The sequence below is a fragment of the Setaria viridis genome, chromosome 6 (genome assembly GCF_005286985.2).
Source record: "Setaria viridis chromosome 6, Setaria_viridis_v4.0, whole genome shotgun sequence".
In the NCBI taxonomy this organism is placed as follows: Eukaryota; Viridiplantae; Streptophyta; class Magnoliopsida; order Poales; family Poaceae; genus Setaria; species Setaria viridis.
Window position 1 is genome coordinate 8,657,740 of NC_048268.2, and position 19,233 is coordinate 8,676,972.

At 41.2% G+C, this 19,233-nt stretch overlaps 1 protein-coding gene across 2 annotated transcripts; it reads left to right on the forward strand.

Annotated features, from left to right (window-relative positions):
* The first annotated feature begins 4,581 nt into the window (after positions 1–4,581).
* Positions 4,582–8,843, forward strand: LOC117862161 (uncharacterized). 2 transcript variants are annotated; one of them, XM_034745681.2, is made up of 8 exons: positions 4,582–4,741; positions 5,854–6,029; positions 6,482–6,546; positions 6,639–6,740; positions 6,849–7,004; positions 7,592–7,690; positions 8,117–8,243; positions 8,328–8,843. In XM_034745681.2, exons 1-8 carry the CDS (start codon positions 4,605–4,607, stop codon positions 8,435–8,437), a joined length of 972 nt encoding a protein of 323 aa, XP_034601572.1. In that variant the 5' UTR covers positions 4,582–4,604; the 3' UTR covers positions 8,438–8,843. The 2 variants fall into 2 exon arrangements, with proteins under 2 accessions (XP_034601572.1, XP_034601573.1); XM_034745682.2 differs by having other exon boundaries at positions 6,488–6,546.
* Positions 8,844–19,233: the final 10,390 nt, after the last annotated feature.

A 19,233-nucleotide genomic window follows, 5' to 3' on the forward strand; every position in this document is an offset into this window, starting at 1 on the left:
ACAACACAACGCACTCAACACAACACCTCCGGTTAGCTATTAGCATAAACATACACATATAAAATATGGATTTAATCGGTAAAGCCTCAAATCATCTAGTCAATCACTCATCACAAATAGGTGAAGGCACATCTCAACTTGATCTCTCAAAACTTCGTCACCTCATTTGTAAATACTGTATGCATAATAAACACTTGCACCGCGCTGAAACTGCGTAGAGAAAGTACAAAAACATATTTACTGCAAATTGTAATACTCGTACTCGTTAGATGCTTACAGACATCTTGGAACTAATTGTGGAAGATACAAGCGCCGTCGAGTAACTTTTAGAAGTGTCGTTCCAAGGCTCCGACCAGTCAGGCTTGTTCGCGATGCCAAACTTGGAAATAGTAGAGTCAGCCAAACTGGAGAACTAGGGCTACCTTATTCTGAAAGTAAAGAGTAGGGTCCTATTTATATCTGCATGCGCTATTAAGAGTGCCTTGAAACGACGCAGCTTCCCAGCTAATCAAATGAAGCCACGTATCACCAGGTGGCCTTGTTTTATGACTTCAGTTGTCCTCTATTTTCTTTCGGTTACTTCACATACCGACGTACATTAAATTTGTGAAGGTTCCATCTCAAAGAGGCGATAAATGCATAAATTCATAGATTGGTGTTGTTCCAGACATCACGTCATGAGGCGAATAGTTGATTGCCGTTAGTATATAATGCACTATAACTTATAAGTAAACATATATCTCGCAAATATAATTACGTACAGCTAATTCTTTACCACAACAAAATGAATGACGCCTAGATGAGCGTACAATTGCAAAACTTACACTTACACCAAGTACGCCTACAATGTTTTATACAAACAGATTCACTCTTACAATCTACTCAAATAGATGCTGCTTCAAATCTACGCATATTAGGTTCTAATCCATATGAGCTCATTGGGAGTAGATCAGCAATATTGTTTACTATTTCTGATGTCATTTCATGTTTACCTATGATGTTTCGAGATTGGGCCACTTGATTATGAGCTTCACTCCAAACTGTATTATCTCACCAGCAAACGCATGATTTCCCATTTGTATTATCTCCACTTCTGCCTTTTCATTTTGAGATCCATCAATTATATTATCAAACATGAATTTATTTGAAACGGAAACAATCCTTCTCCACTTCTGCATATATTAGCAACTGTAAGTACAATGATAAATCTATCTTTAGATTGATCATGCTACAATCATTTTAAGAAAAACATGTAAGAAATGATTGTGGTCACAACTCATACCTTTATAGCTTCACGCATATTGACATTAATCGTGCTTACATAGATGTCTCTCTTCTCGTTCAAACTCTTTAGCCTCGCTTTGCTTTCAACTACATCATCTTTAAATATAAATACTCTATCTCTAGGTACATTTATAAGCCAAGTCCGTACCTTCGTTGACACATTTTCAATACCACTGAGATTAGAATCGATCAAACTGTAACCATATACCTGATATAGTCTTTCTACTTCAACCAATCCAGCTTCCTAACCAAATAGAATATCATAGTTAATATATAATAGTTGACACATCTTCTTGTGCATTGATTCCCATTCTGCATAGATGGCATCTCTTTCTCTACTGCTATAATTGGCAATACCAATTCTGTGAATTTGCACCAGATGCTCCACTACTTTGTTATGCAAAGATGCTTTCGCATCCTCAATATTGTCATGTAAATCACTGCAGATATACACATCTATCATATTCTCGAACATGTTGCCATTTCTTGGAAACTGAAAAGAAAGACTTATTTGCCAATTATTGCTCTCTATGCAGGTACGCCTAAAACATAGTTGTGTGCTGTTTAGTAGGCGGCGCAACTCTCGCACTACTAACTCTCCATTAATCCTAATTATTTCCTGAAATATAAAAACCCATGTTCTGGAAAATCAGATATTAGTATATTATCAATTAATGATAATTAGCCAATAGTATTGTACTTTCCCAGTAATATTGGTACTAATCTTTCCGTGCCAATCATCGTACCACGTCAATATAAAAAAGATGAATTATAGTCATAATCTAATCAATTTGAGCATGAACAAACTAGAGTTGTAATGAACAAATATAGTCGTATAAAATATCGGTTACAAACACTAACACTGTGTACATAACCATCTGATCTATACTTTACCACGGCTATGCTGCACACTACAATGCTACTGACACAACTTAGATTATGTCTTCAATTTAACTTAGTAACATAATAGCGAATACATAGTTATTTGACATCAACAATTTATTGACAACATCAACCTATTATAACCATGTTAAGTCTCACAAAAACTGTGGTCATGATTTACAATCCTCAATTATTTATACACCTAATCTATGGAAGAACTTCATATATTTATGACCCCTTCAGTTCAAGTAATGGCGTTTCCTACTTAGTCAACTACTTTTTTATTTCTTTACATTGAATATTCGTGTCCGTTTGTATAGAGTAAGCAAAACTATATAGATCTACTTGGATTCCAGCGATAATCCTACCACAGTGCCAGCGAACGATTCACTTTTCTGCAAGAATCGAAAGAGACCAACGTACCTTTCCTCCCCGTCCTCCTTACTCCGATCTGTTCGAAATGAAATATGGATCAGTTAGTCGAATCAAATCCAACAAACATCATTCGATAGCTCTTAACTATCTATCATATACCAACCAACTTCCTCTCTCTTATTGACTTGCGCTGCGCAACTGTCCCTCGGGCGCTGTCCGGATTGACGCTCCCCTTCTAGACCTAGGTTTTGAGGATGCTGAGTGCCGTCAGCGTTCTGTTCTGCACGGAGTGAGTAGCAAAACACACGAAAGGAGACGTAGGAAGTCAGGTGCTCTCGGTGGAAGCTACTAGTGACCTCGTGTTTCTTTGCTACACCAATTGCTGGGCTTTTCGGAATGAGTGGGTTAGTCCGGCCCAATATGTGGAAACCACATTGTCAATTGAAGGATATCAAACATATACAAGACATAGACACACAGATAAACACAACTTCCATGCGCAGCACTTGCAGGACACGATGAATACACGACAAGAAGATTAGCTACCACGACATTTCATACGTGTCCACCTTTGCCTACAAACTAGGACTATCTTATATAAATAGCTATCCAAGATGCAACGCACTTTCATCTCTTCAAGCTACGACCTTTCCACATGGTAATCACTTTAAAACTGAAGTAAACATGAAGGCGTTATCGTAACCAAAAGCGCAGGTATGAATTTTCCATTGTTCAAATCATTTCTTCCTTTGTACAATGCATCAAATCCCTACTACTCCAACATAAAAGCTGAGGAACTACTTTAAATGTCGCAGAACTATGTCGTCTATTTAGATACCAAAGAAATTATTTTTTTGATCATATTGCGCAAGACCTAAGCCTTTATGTACGTAGAACAGATGTGAGAGAAATGAGAGAAATGAGTCATTCTATCTTCACTGCCTCCATTACTATTATGCCAACGCAGCGAACACCTCCGCCGCATAATAAGAAAGCAATTTACTACAGTGATTTCGTAGATAACGTAGGTGGAGCAATAGAATCAGCCTACGATGATGCCATTCACAATATCACAAGCGAAGAGAAATTGACTTTGGTCGATCACAACCACGCCAACCTATTGAAGACTTAGAAAGAGAAGGAATCAGCTATGCCATGGATTTTTGAAGACACATGTGTCGCTCAGATGAAACGCTTGAAAAGGATAGAAAATCAACATCGCAACTTCATCGCTGAGATCACAGAGCTACAGCAACGTACTTCCTCTTGCAATTTCTTCAAATACAGGCAATGCTATTGCTTCGAACGCCGTCACACTTACATACACAGGAAATACTCTTCCACAATCTACTCTTGAGATGTTCACTGACTAGTTGGTCCACTTAGTCGACAAGCACTACTGTTAGATGTGTTTATTTATTTTAATACTCGCTCTCTATGTACTATGTTACTATATCACTTATTTCAGCAACAACTTGTTTACTTTTCCATACAAGTAAAGGCAACGTGAATATGATCTTTTCCATACAAGCAAAGGCAAACGTGAATGTGATATTATGCAGTTATCTTGCTCGACTCCCATTCCAATCTCTTACCTCCACACTGATGAATTTGTAGAAATAATTACGCAACTCCTTCAAAGCTAATACTTATACTATCGTATGCAGACATTAATCGTTATTATTAAAATTATAATTTGTTCCGTCACATCAAAATAAAGATCTAAATAAATATAAGCGTATGCAGCTGTCTGATTAGTACTACAAATTTTATTTTTTCCCAAGACATATGACGCTCTTGATGCTAATATATGAATATCAATTCTTTTAAAAAAAATTTGTTCAGAAAATTGACGTGCCGCGAGACTCTAGTATACCGAAAAACGGATAGGAAATCCGAACCCCTCGTTGACAAGCCACAAGCCAGCCCACGGTGGGCAAATCGATCCGCGGGCCCCGCCCATCGGTTTCGCCGACACGCGCCTCGTTCCCATCGATCCGACCCCACTCGCCGGCCGGCCGCCCGGCCCGCACGCTATAAACCAAAAACGGAGCCCATCGTCGATGCGCCACCTCCTGCTCCGCCGCCGCGCGATGCCGCTCCCGCCGCCGGCTTCACCGCCTCCGCCCCGGATGCCGGGGGTCGCCGGCGCGCGCCTCTTCTCCTCGCTTCCGCCGCCGCTGCCCCTCCAGTCGCGAAGGTACCGCCCGCTCTTCCTCCCGTCCGTCAGCTCTCTGGTCCTGTGGTTGTTTGGCCGTCTTCGAGCGGAGCCAGTTTAGTGCTGGTTGCAGATTCGTGCGGAGACAGTGGTTAAAGGTTCAGTTTAATTGAACTGAGAATTTGTGGGTTTAGCAATCAGGGGCTCTAGTTTGGTGGAGGTTGGAATAGTGTCGAGATCCGTGAGTTTGGGGAACTCGTTAAGCGTCCGCAATGGTTCGGGAAATTCCAGCGCCACCTACCCATTTTGCTGCGATTTCGAGTTCAGCGTGAACGCGTCTGTGTGGCTTGAGGTGGAGCGACCATTCGCTGGTTAATTTCGATGTTATGATCTATAGATTTATGTTGCGTTACAGCTCCTGGAATGTTGTAGCTGCCACTACTCTCTTGCCTTGTTCCTGTGTGGATAGTTCCACTTCTGCAGTGTGATGAGTGTAAGCGTTTTTCTTCCTTGTATCATAGACAGACCGTGATACAGGGGCTTTTATCTAGGAAAATTTAATGGCGCCATTTAGCATAGTTGAGACTTTCAGAAACCCTTCCCAAATGAACCACGTTCAGGTTATTGGATTGCTCATGTCTGCTTGCTGACAATTTTACCGTTTTCTGCACTCTTGGGCCTCTGTTCCTGAATTAGTTTTCAACAGCTCGGACGAACCTCGTATGTCTTATTTTATCTCGCGTGAAAAAAGCTGGGAACGAAATAGTTTTCAGGTATGCTTAAAGCATTTAGTTATGCGCTCAGAGTTGCCTGATTGCTAACAACAAATGTACAACATGAGATCAATAACCTGCCTCTCCTGGATGGTGCCATTTCTGCAGAATGTTTTAATCCCAAAACCTAATAGTATTGGCATAGCTAAATGGTGCCTGTCTTTTTCAGACCAAATGATGCCAAAATTATGATTCTGAGGGAACAATCCAACAAGCACAAGAAAGTAAATGGGGATGCTTTTGGCTGAGCTTTTTTTCCTTCTATTTCGGGCAATATAACTCATGAACATTTGAAAAACTTTTGATTATTATTTCTAGTATAATTGTGGTCTGGTACATCAAGGCATTGAAGACACTAATGTATGAGTTAATTTGTCACAGAGAGGTGCATGTTTGGTACCTTCTGCCTGATGAGCTGAATGATGCCTCCCAACTGAAGATGTACATGGACCTCCTTTCGCCTTCTGAAAGGAAGGCTGCTTTGGCTATGAATGGAGAAAAGTTGCAGAAAGGTGCAGTGCTGTCCCGTGCACTGGTGCGCACCACACTCTCGAGATGTATGAAACAATCAGCTACTTGTGAAATTTAATGTTGCATTTCATTTAAGTTTCATGCATGTTATTGTCATTTAGATAAATTCTTGTACTGATCATGAATGGGTTCATGTCTCTATTAACAGTCTAGAACATACTATCACATTCCCAATTTGTCGATACATAGTCCTAAAATGCAAATGCCAGGTTCTCTGATTCTTATACCAACTGTCCAGAACAACATAAAGAAGGCATTGCATTTGCATCAAACTAGCAGCCTTAAAAATAATGGAATGAGCACTGTCACTCTGCCATTAAACCTGCGCCTGGCAGTTTAAGCATGTACTAGGTGTTTGCATTTGGCACTTTATTCAATACACATTCTTTCTATTGTTTCATATATTGTTGAATATATCTTTGTATATCACTATCGGATTCCTGATATGATTGCTGCTGATTTCTTTGGACTAGACTAGATACAGATTGCAAAGTTGATCCAAGATCATTTGAGTTTAAGAAAAACAAATTTGGCAAACCTGAGGTAAGAAGTTGGAAGCTAAGCTTTACAGTTCTCTCTTTTTCTGCAGTTTTGCTCTATTGAATTTGCTTTTGGTTGTTGCCATGTTTAACCAGATACTGTGGCAACCTGATGACAACAGGATGGGATGGCCTTTGCATTTCAATATTTCACACACATCTTCTTTAATTGCCTGTGGCGTAACCATGGATACTCCTGTATGTTCCTTTAATTATTGACCGTCTAAACTAGAGAAGTAGAAATATCCATACTTCTGTTGCTATGGAACTTACGGAATCAATATTACTATTTTTCATCTATCTCAGATTGGCATTGACATTGAAGAGAAGAAACGGAAGACAAAAAAGAACTTTTTATCTCTTGCTCGCCGTTATTTCACCCCATCTGAAGTTGATTATCTAGATAAAATTCCGGATCCTGATGCTCAGCAAAAGGAGTTCATAAAACTATGGACTCTTAAAGTGAGTCTTTTATTGGCTCTTTACTATAACTTCCTTATTCATTTGATTCATGTTTTTGTATCACCATTCTTCAGACCACCGGTACCTTTCCTTGCAATGCGAAAAATTCTTAACTGAATGAATCTTCTACCACTCAAAGCATACTACGGCCAATTACATTGTTAGAATCTACCAGCTTCTCGTGAGTTATACTGGTTAGAGCAGTGAACTCGAGGGGTCTTCCCCAGGTGGTGTCTTCCCCCTGAAGTTGAGTTTTTACATTGTCATAATCTGTAGAACTACGTATATATACTTAGTGTGGTTACATTTTATTGTTACCTTGCTAACTGTTGGATGTGAGCCCTTTGGATGGATTAGATTCGAGGAGATATGAGGGTCACATGGATGTCCATTTCATGAATTATTTATTAAGGATACAAGAACATACACCTTTGATCTAATTCATTGAAATCTCATCAGATTCCTTAGTCAACATGTCCTTCGTAAAGCGGAGACTACAAGTTGCAATAACAATATATTGATATGATGTTACAAAAGACAAGTGGTTGCTTGCATTGACTGTCTTTATTGATGTCTTAATTTTGTAGGAGGCATACGTTAAAGCTCTTGGAAGGGGGTTTTCAGGCGCTCCTTTCAATAAGTTCTCAATTGTATTGGCAGCAAAAAATGGAATCCAAATTTCTGTGGTATGCAGTTTGTCCTCATGCTTGTCATCTTCCGTGTGTGCTACATGCAATGCAAAGGGACTCTCCTAAACCACATTTGCTATGGCACTTGAACATAATTTTGTCACAGCCAAAAAATAGCGAGCAAACAAAGATTTGTGGGCCTTCAGGAGAGTGTGTCGTGCGTATGTTGGGGTCGTGGGTTGGGTGGGGCGGGTGGGGGGGGGGGGTTGGATTATTTCGTTTAACTCCTGGTCACACTCACACACTGCTTTCCACTAAATGTCAGTCAATGTTGTGGAATTTTCGAAGAAAAAAAATATCATGTTCTTATGTGTGGCGACGTTACAAGCTTTACTGCCACACAAATGCATCTTAACAAGAAAGTCTTGTGCCTAAAAAGCAATTAAAAATTCTGATTTGTCTTAATCCTTTGCACTTTGCCAGGCACCAAAAGTATTCAATGATTCTGACTCTTGTGACTGTTTGTCCGAGAATTGGCAATTTGCACTTGCAGAGCTAAATAATTCTCATTACATGGCAGTTTGTGTAGAAGATGACTCAAGAAGTTCAGGTTTGTACTTCAAAAGTTTTGTTTTGCAGAAAAACTGTCTGTTACCCTGTTCTGTGAGTGATTTATTGTTAGGGCATGATGCAGATTCTGGGAATGGTCGTCGGCTACCTCTAGCATTGAAAATATGGAAGACTGTTCCATTCCTAGAGGATACGCTTGTTTCTGGAACAGAAGCTGTAACACTTATCAGTTAGTATGTGAGAGTCTGCTATTGCCTTATGATTTCACCAGATTACAATGTGATGCAACGAATTCATATTTTGGAGAAGTATGCAGGGAAACTCTGAACATTCTTCTAGCATTGATTAACTTATTGCTGACATTGTGCCTTAGTAGGGACTTGGGAAATGCAACAGCATATATTTCAGAGTCCAGGTATTCAGATTAAGACTGTTTATTAGCTGTAGCCTATCACGACAAACTATTTTGGAAGGAATAAACTGTATAAACCATTTGTTACCGTTGCAGGCTTATGTTTATTTTCAACTGGTTACTCAAAGAAGTCAAAATATTCTGTCTGATGTATCATTGGAAATGATACTTGCATGTACATACTTCTATAAGTAACATTTGAATTAGCTCTCCTTTTTTTTCCGTAAACATTTGAATAAGCTAGCTCTTGGAGTGTTGGATGCCATAGTGGTCTCAATATGCAAATTTGGAATAGGATTTCTAAGATTTGTCGCTGTTAAAATAAGTGTTCAGCCGATTCGGATGTGTCAAAATTATGTTTTCAAGACAGATACATAACGTTACTGCAGCTCTACAATTAGTCACCTACTCACCTGGTCTTTCTGATACTTCTCACGTCGCCCTATGATCAGCGATTCCATATCCTTTTGACGTTGCATAGAAGCTGAGCACAACGTGCCTCACCATAGGTACTGGATAACCCCACCATCCCATCAGTCTCCAGTCACACCTCTAAGATGTGATATATCATTATTAATAGGAACATGTGCCCCCACCCCAATCCATGTATTTTGCTGGATTAGCGATTTTGGGTGACTTATGAGTGATGTAAGTTGTTTCATGTTTGTTGCCAAAACATCGAAGTATTGGTTAATTTCTGAACGATTTCAACTTTTCTCTGGTTGCTTGTGAGTTGTGAGACACTCAACTTTTCTCTGGTTGGTTAATGCCCACAATCACAGTTACATCATCACCCCCCCCCTCCCTCCAGAATTCAAGTGGTGTTGACTACTCCCTCCGTCCCAAATCATAAATCATTTTGGCTTTACTAGATGCATAGTTTTTCTATGCACCTAGATATATATTATGTGTAGATACATAGATCAGGAATGGAGGGAGTAGTAGATTGGTAACTCCAGCATTCTCCATAAAGTTGAAAGTACAAGGACGAAGACAGCTTTTCTGCATGCATTCTTCTATTATGGCTTTTCCTTTTCTTTCTCAGCAGAAAGATGGATTGTGCACATGTAAATGTTCCTACGAAACTTATATGATTGGCTGATTGCTCACACGTTCTTCCAGTTACCACTCGTACCAGTAATAATGTGAATAATCAAAACACCTTCCCGGACTTGCCTACAGCATGCAACATGTGCGAGACAGCTTACAGCGTAGAAGATTTCACATGTTTTCTTGCAAACAAAAGCACATAAAGGACTGAACCGGCGAAAAAATAAGATCATTAACCTGTATGGTCACGTGGCTACCGGCGTTTAGATCTCCCGGAGCAACGGAATTTGGCACCAGTATCTTATGGTGGTTACACCGGTCACCATCTCTGTAACGGCCTTAAAACATGTTTAACTTAAGCATGCCATCATATGCATCTTTAAGCATTAATCAAAGTAAGTTAATAATTAAAAATTGCTTAACGTTGGGAGGTCGTTTTTGACCTGCGGACAGTCCGCCCTTTAGGCCGGATGGTCCGCCGTCACATGTCAGCACCTTAACTTTGTCAATCACGACCCCGGTCAACTCCTTTGACGCGTCATCCACGAACGGTCCACCCCTCACCCACAGACGGTCCGCCAGCACATCCCGGTGCATATCATGCGCGCAGAACTTTTGTGCCACGTCACCTCCACTTACCCACTCGTCAGCTCGCGCTCCCTACTCGTCTAGAGCTCCTTGCAGCTCTCTCTCCTCCCACACACTCTCTCTCTCTCTTCCTTCTCAAACCTTGGAGGAGCTCCCAAGGTTCCCCCACCATTGAAGCCCTTCAACCTCGTTGTAGTTTCGCCGGAGGACCGCCGCAACATGACGCCGACAGGTTGCACCACCTCGACGTCATCTTCTTCCTTGGGCTTGGAGTTTGGAGCTTCCCCGAGCTCTTCTTCCTCCATCCCCAAACCTTCCGCAAGCCTCAAGTGAAGGATGACCCCAAGCTTCTTTAACACCGCCCTACACCAACCTATGGCACCTCACCGAAGTTCTAACCATCACCGGTGAGCCATCCCCATCCTCAATCCATTAGCCATTGCCCTAGGTTTCGAATCCATGGAACCCTTTAGAGACAAATCATCATTGATGACCTAGAGCTTGGGATCCTTAATGCCTGCCAAATCTAACACCCTAGATAAACTCTAGACACTCCCACGAACCCATAGAAACAAACCGCACCCCAAACCGACACCGGAGTCGCCGCCGACGAACTTCCCGATGATCCACGACGGTGGTGCGGATGGTCCGCCATTCACACACAAAAACCGGTGGTGCGGACGGTCCGCCATTCGCACACAAAAATCAACAGAACCTTTGCATTTCTGCTTCCCAGGCACTTTTGACCTGCGAACGGTCCGCCTTTCAACCACGCGACCAACTGAGCCTCTGCACATCTTTTCAACCTGTGCTGATTTTGAACTGCGGACGGTCCGCCATTATAGGGAGGACGGTCCACCATTCATTTTCGAAAACCATTCCGAATCTGTCTAGTTTTGCCAAAATAGTCTGCACTTGATCGGCGGATGGTCCGCCCAACGGTCCGCCGTTCAAACCGGATGGTCTGCCTTTCCCAAGCTGGACGGTCCGCAACTCCCTGTCCAACACCTATACACTTGCATGTGTTTTACTTGCCAACTCTTGTATGATCATCAAGCATTGCTAAAACATACTTAATCATGCCATACTCATACCATTGCAATTATTCATGGCATATTTAGTTATCAAGCATCATTGCATTTGTGTACCCGTCGCTGATGACGCTTCCTTTGAGAACCAAGGCAGGCACCTAAGCATCCTTTTTAACCCTATTTTGGATCAATGATGTATATGTGTCTTGTATGCACATAAGTTACTATTTATGTATGTTGCTTAGCTCCTACTTGATGCATTATCCATCCTTAAATTAGAACAACTCTTCTAGGCAAGTATGCTTGTGTAGGTGTCACGAAATTAATTTCTTATCCATACTTAGTTTCGGTAGAAGTCTGAGAGGTGGAAAGGCCACCACCCCTCGCGAGTTATAGGTTGCTTGTTTAATCAATACTTGAGTAGCCCTGAATGAATTAAAACTTGAGCAACTATTAATGATGAACCGAACTTGAGAACGTATGGTAGGGTCATGTTGAGATCGGAGCTCACTTGACTTAGACTTGTTTAAGTTGACTAAGGACCGCGACTTTGTTGCCGAGTTCTTAAGCACTTTTCTGTACAAACCACATGCTTAATATGGGAATGGCAAGCAAAGTAGCATAAAGTCGCACCTTGCCTTGACCGGATTCGGCGCGAGGTGGGATGAGGTGTGATCGGCCGTGTCCGGTGCACCTATCCACTTCCGTCCGTTTGTTCATAGTCGGGTGTGGGTATGTGAACAGTCGGGAGTATGAATTAACACTTATCCTCGGCCGGGGGTATGGTCGTTTCTCTTGTGTCTCATGTGGGAAAAGTAGTACACCCCTGCAGGGTTATAATCTATTGCAATAGTTGCGCTCTCGATCATTAAGCAAGCTCTTGATACCCTGCTTTCATAGTAGAGTTACCGAATGGAGTTCATGGAAGATTGAGCTCATGTTCATGATCACATTTACTTATTGTAATTACTTGATGCTTGACTTAGAGATCATAGAATGCCATATCTTTGCTTATTATAACTTGATTAAATGTAGATGCTTTTATGTAAATTTAAATTCCAATACCACTCCTTGCTACTTAACCAAATGCATTCTCCTTGAGAGTCGGACAAGTATATACCCATACTTGGATAAGACATGCGGAGTACCTTTTGTACTCACAGTGCCGCCGTTAAGTTGTTGCAGGTGATCTGCAACCAGAGGCTGTCTTTGGGTACTTCTTCCCCACGGATGGAGGTGGAGGCAAGAAGTGATGACCATGGCGATAGGAAGGGCACTATCGACATATAGTGTTAACCTTCCTATTTTGTGTTATATCGTATGAGCGCGATGATACAACTTTCCGCTACAAACTCTATGATCTTGTTATGTATGTGAACTTGAACCTCTTTATATAATATGATGGACTATTTATATATTGCTATATGGTGATGATGTTTATATTGTTGTGCTTGTGAGGTGTGTATAAATCCTGAGCAATGTTCATGACACATCTCAAGGACGACTGGAGTTATTCTTATTTAGTTGAGTTGATCAACGGATGATGACTTGATTAAATGGGTGTAACTTGGAGGTTCCTCACAATCTCCATCGAGATCGATCTTAAGTGGACCACATGTACGTCCAAATTATGTGCCAATGCAACAAAACCAGGTCGAAGTCAGACCAAAAGAGCATTGCGATCTTAGTCAGAAGACTACAGGGTCATATTGAACAATTAACAGCTAGATACAGTGATTTGCTACTGTTTTTCTCAAAATCGTCGGGTCGGCGGAGCCAGTAACAAGCCTGTGCTCCGCCCCTGAACAAAACGGGAACATTCTCTTCTTATTTCTTTAGACCAGTCTCAGTAAAAATATCATAGGATAAGGCATTTAATCATGCCACATCAGTAAAACTGCTGACTTGGCAGCCTATCTATGAGTAGAGAGGAGAGGAGAGTTTTATCCTCATGAAACTTGCAATGAGCATGTTATGGTTTCATAGCATGACACATTTTATCATAGGACAATGAAAAAATTATATAATTTAGTCTACCTATAAAATTGTACAATGAAACTATGCATTGAGAGTGTTGGTTTTATTTCATTGAAAAGCTGACATGACACTCTTAGTAATAATGAGATGAAACCATCCACTAAGACTAGTCTTACGAAGAACGGGATCCTCGTGATACCTTCATTTTTTTTGGAATAGGTACACAAACATTTCAAAATTGAAACTTCATGATTTTGAATTAATAATTATCCTCATGCGATATAAGTTTTGTAAACATGAAAATGATCGGTAACATGAAAGAAGATATGTTATTACTAGCCACCATAAAGACCTATAGTTTGGACAAGTATTTCTAGATTCCTTTAATTTCATACATTATTTCTTTTTTTGAAACACACAATACAAATCCAACACTCACCGGTATGCACGCACACTTACCTATAAAAACATCTAAAAGACTTACAGGTAAATCTTGATATTCACGAAGTCACCACCATTATTAGATAGTGCCACTAATTCCTATAGAATAAATAAAAATGCGAGTCAAGGACTCGAACATATATAGGTAGATGGACACAAGAAATCTAACCATCATGAGCTACACTGAACTCGCTCGTACATTATTCCTTTGTTTAACTCAATTAAAGTTTCTTACATTGTGGTTCCGTCGTGATCCACCATACCTTGTTTCTTCTATATACGCAAGTGTTGCTGAGTCATCAGGTAGCCAATCGGCTAGAAATATAATGTGACGCTGTCGGCCTACATCAAGACGAGTAGGCTGCACCATTAAGAACATGATGGTCAAACCTACATGCCAACCAAACTTTCCGATGCCGAGATCATTGGCGATCATGACGTCATTTTTAGATCAAGAGCCTCTAGTGTGGAAGATGAAGCTGTAGTCCAGCATGCACATCGACTTCACGAGGATTTAGAGCAAGATAAATTGAATTACTCTTTTTTATGCATGCATGAATTGGATTACAAAGTTTTTTTTTTGAAATGGTTGAATTGGATTACGAAGTAGAACCTCCAATCCAAAGCACAAGCTAGTTGGATAGTAGGCGGACTGCCGGTTGGCCAAGTATAAAGGTCAACTTTAGCTCCTTGCTATCATCACCTTCAAGTAACCCAGTTCAACAGCACGCGATGGAAGAAAATTAAACTCTCCTTTTTGGTGAACAGACTGACTGTTTCTTGGCTGGAAGTGGGTCCAATCGGCCACGGCCCGGGGTTGTGGGGCCCACAGCCCATGGTTTTGGCCTTTTGGGGCGCGAACAAAACAATGGGCTCTTGAACTGACGGTAGATGCGGTTGGGCGTGGTTACGTTGAACGAAACGACGGTTGGGGAAAGCTTTTGGGCAGCCGGGTCGTTGTTGGCAGCTGACATGCACGCACGCACGCACACCGCTGTCTCCGAGACTCCGACTGACCAGCTGTAGTGGTAACTGAATTGTACAAATGACTTTTACCTGGTTCACAGTGAAGCGCTGATTGTTAAAAAAATAAAGTGGAACGTTTTTGACATGTCTAGCACCTGCACCGTTAATACTAATGCTTATCATAATGTTTCGAAGACATAACACTTACATGTATCCAATGTTGCAAAGTGCTTTGTGGATGATCTCCCCATTAATCATGCAACTGATATGCTATGTAGGCAAAGCTTCACCTTCATCGTGATTAGCCCCAATTGCGTATACTTTTCCCAGTCTAGCAAACAATGATGCCTCGGGTATTACTTGCATGATTCTCTTCACTTTGGTGATGTAGTCTAGGTCTACTTCTTCCTCACTAAAGAGTTTTTGAATTATCTTGCTAGTTGTCTCCTTAGCAAGCACATAACCAGTGCTTCTCTCCATAACCAGTGCTTCTCTCCAGTAGAAAATATGTCTCAACAGCTCTAGCCGACCCTTTTTGACTTGGATATGGTCTATGCTTATCAATACTTCACTGAAGTCAATAGGAATCAAATCCATTTGTTCAAACTCCCGCAGGGGCTTTGCATTTGCCAGGCTTTGAGTTTCTGATGTTTCTAGTTTGTCGTATTTGATGCACCGAATAGGTTCCTCCTTTATGTGTGCTGGTTCTTCTTCTTTTTGCACCACAGGTTTCTCCTTTATGTCCTTCTGGAGTTCTTTTTTGAAAATTCCAGCAAGTTTATGTCCTTGATTTTCTTGCTCTTGTGCTCCAGATTGATAGTTATCCCATTCTCTGTTTACGGCTGCTCCTATGTTGATCTTCTATAATAATTGAGTGGCCTCCCTGAGCGTTTTCTCCATAAGATCTCCTCCTGCACACATTTGAACAAACTCTCGTCATTTTTGGTTTAGTGAGAAATAGAATGTATGCAACAACACATCAACCCAAGAATCCAAGCTTAGGTCCTTAATCGAGTAGTCTGCTAAATTTGTCCCAAGCTTGATTTATTCCTTCATCTTCTCCTTGAACAAACATGATCACTTCCTCCCGAAGGTTTTGAACTTTGCTCACAGAGAAAAATCTCCCACAAAACTTTTTTATTAGTGTCTCCCAATTCCTCTTCGCATCGAAAGAAGATTCTGCATACCATCATTTCGCTTCACCTGCAAGTGAAAACGGGAACAGATTCCACCTGAATCAAGCTGGTGGAATTCCTTTTTGTTGTAGCGTATTGCAAAGCATCGTAAATCGCTCAATGTGTCTGTATGGATTATCATTCTCCACTCCTTGGAAAAGATTGCTCTTGACCATGTCGATTATTCCTTTATTCAGATCATACTCCTTGGCTGCAAGCACTGAGTTAGATTTCTGCATGTTGAATTGATTAGTTAATGGAATTGCATGGTCCATCAGCAACTTTCTCCTTCCTCCTTGTATTGATCTATCAGAGCCATCTAGACACAAAAATAAAAACAAAAGTTTTCTTTTCTAGAGAAAAACTTAGATGGGAGAGGTTAACAAAAATAAATACAAAGTTAAACATAGCAAAACTGACTTGTTCCCTGGCAACGGCGCCAGAAAAGCTTGTTGATGGCAGTTAGCATGCCAAATTGTGACCGCAAGCGCACGGATCAGTTGTAGCTTTTCTCTTAGAGATTCCCCCAAGGTTTATCAATCCATGGAACAAGAGATTTGCACTCTTAACTAAGTACTAATCAATGTAACCGCAAGCTCTTTGTATAGGATATGATTATGCTAACAAAAGATCTAAGTAGTCAATATCTTGCAGACAGAGAGTAGAGGGTGTGAACAAGATAGATTAAACGCTTGTCCTAGGGATCTAGGATCATTTGTAGATGCAATCGTCATGCGTGAAAGTACTAGATCTAAGTGTTATCGTGAGTGGATGTGAACCATGCCCAACACTTTTCCTCCCGCAATACTATCACTACATATGGGTACTCAACTATCAGAACAAAAGAACATGGCATGATGATCGTTCTAGGTAAATAATAAAGCAACCCAAAGTAGCGCTGGCCAGCCTTTACATGAAAGAGCATCATCAAGATATGAATGATAACAAAATAGATCTTAACTAAAGGATCGGCGATTACAAATCAAGATCTCCATACAACCCTGAGGACAACCAGAGGTATTAACCCATGATCTTACAAATGTTGACGCAAAAGGGGGTAAAGGATGCCCTGTAGATCAATTGGACCGAAGATGGTGGCGAACAGGGGAAGGAAAGCCCCAGGCCGATCAGCCTGAGCACCTCCAAGCCGTTCGGCTTGGGAGGTTTTCCCCTCCTCTAGTGCTCTGCTTTGTGTGGCCTCCTGTAGATCCAATCTTCTCTCCGTTTTTCTTGTGGCAGCGGTGGATGATGTTTGCATGGTGATTTCCTCCCTTCTCTAACTCTTCTTCCTTGAAGTCCATGAGGGGGTATATATATTCTCCAATAGGCGGCGGCTCTAGGAAAATGTCGGTGAAAAAACCCTAGACAACATTTTAAACTTCTCGCTGAAGAAATGGGAGGTCAACCGAGCCCAAGAATAGGCCAGGCCGATCAGCCTAGTGGGTCACAAGCCGATTGTTCTGGGCCCTTTCTGGCCCTCCTGGTCCTCTCCTACCTCATGCTCGCTCCCCTCGACAACCCATGTCGAAATATCCAATAAGGTCTTCATGAAAATCCTCTTGATTATGTCGTATTTCCTGCTAAAATACAATCTGTTCCAAAATACAACACATATGCAATAATAGGTTATTTCAGGTGCCAAGTGGCGGGTTTGTATAAGAATAAGCATAAAAACACTAGTTAAATGGTACTAAAAGTGTGTCAATAATGAGCGTCAACAATGTTTTTCTCAATGTGCATGACATCAAGATTATGTGGCAGCTTTAGAGTTGTCCAATACGGCAAGTCAAACAAACAAATCCTTCAGCTCCAACACTGTCCTGGTTCCCGGTTCGTTTTCTGACCTTGAGGGGGCTTTTCTGGTTTAACGTCTTTAACCTTCTCTAGTTGCTGCTGAAGCTCCTCAATAGTAAATTGCGCTGGCCTCTCTTGATTTTTAGTACTACCATCAAACTCTGCTTTCTTTCTTCTCCATGGATGGTCAGTTGGAAGGAAATGACGATGGCCAATATAACATATCTTGTTCCTTAATCTTCTTGACGAAGGATCCTTGTCACAACGCACACAGGCATAATAACCTTTTGTGACTCGCCCCGCCAATGTGCTCAGTGCTGGATAATCATGTATGCACCAAATAACTGCAGCATGCAGTTTAAAGGGTTGATGACTACAAGCATCGTATGCATTGACACCCTTCCAAAGGTCCAACAACTCATCTACAAGTGGCTGCACGAAGACATCAAAATATTTTGATGGAGAACTCAGCCCAGGGATCAATAATGCCATCATGAAGTTTGATTCTTCCATGCATACCCATGGTGGCATGTTATACAGCACAACAAATACTAGCCACATACTATATGAGTTGGTCATGTTGCCAAATGGATCATCGGTTGCAAGGTCAAGTCTAATGTTCCTAGCATCTTTTACAAATTTTGGCCAATTGTTATCGATGTCTTTCCCTACCTCACCATCAACTGGATGGCTAAGCTCATTGTCCATTGTTTTTCACTTCAACTTGTGCCATTGTGCATCCTTTGCGGTTTTTGATGAAAGAAATATCCTCTTCAGCCTTGAAACCAGCAGAAAATGCCTCAATACCTTCTGAGGAACACGCTTCTTGTTGTCTACATCTTTCCATCTTGAATCCGCTTCACAACACACTGGGCACACATCATGTTTTGCTAGCGTCTTGCGAAACAATACACAATTATTCTTGCAAACATGGATAGATTTATAGCCGAGTCCCATGGCACGTATGTACACTTGCTCCTAGGTACAAATCTATGGTGTAGCACCGCCAACAGTGGACGAGCGCCTTCATTGCGTCATCATAAGATGTCGGAACAAATGCTCCTGGGAAAGCAAGGGATAACACCTTCAGAATCGCATTGAATGCATCATTGTTGATCTGATAGAAAGACTTAATATGCCGATAGAAAGACTTAATATGAAGTAACTTCACAAAAAATGTAAATTGTGTATATTTAGATCCCGGTGACACCTTACGGTTTATATGTTCCTTTATACATTCTAACATTTTCCCTTCAAGTTCTTTAGCGTGGCTCATGTCAGCTATCATTTCAGGAAGTCCATCTTCAGTGCCTTCATCCTCCTCCATACCCGATATGTGTTCGTTTTCCTGAACCATTTCCTAATCATCATCTTCCAGCAGAACTGCATTATCCACAACCCCCTCGTCCAGCAAAATTGCAATTTCCTCAACCCTATCATCCTGCAGAATTGTATTTTCCTGGACCCCATTATCCTGCAGATTTGCATTTTTCTGAATCCTATCCTCAAATGTTTCTCCATGATGGATCCACCTAGTGTAGGTGCCTGCCATCCCATTCATAAGTAAGTGCAGGTTCACCACTTTGACAATACATC

What these genes read in the sequence shown, in the direction of transcription:
- LOC117862161 (XM_034745681.2), top strand. Translation starts at nt 4,605, where the DNA reads ATGCGCCACCTCCTGCTCCGCCGCCGCGCGATGCCGCTCCCGCCGCCG. An exon ending in ACAAATTTGGCAAACCTGAG is followed by an intron (nt 6,547 to 6,638) that starts GTAAGAAGTTGG and finishes ATGTTTAACCAG; the next exon opens with ATACTGTGGCAACCTGATGA. An exon ending in AGATGACTCAAGAAGTTCAG is followed by an intron (nt 8,244 to 8,327) that starts GTTTGTACTTCA and finishes GGCATGATGCAG; the next exon opens with ATTCTGGGAATGGTCGTCGG.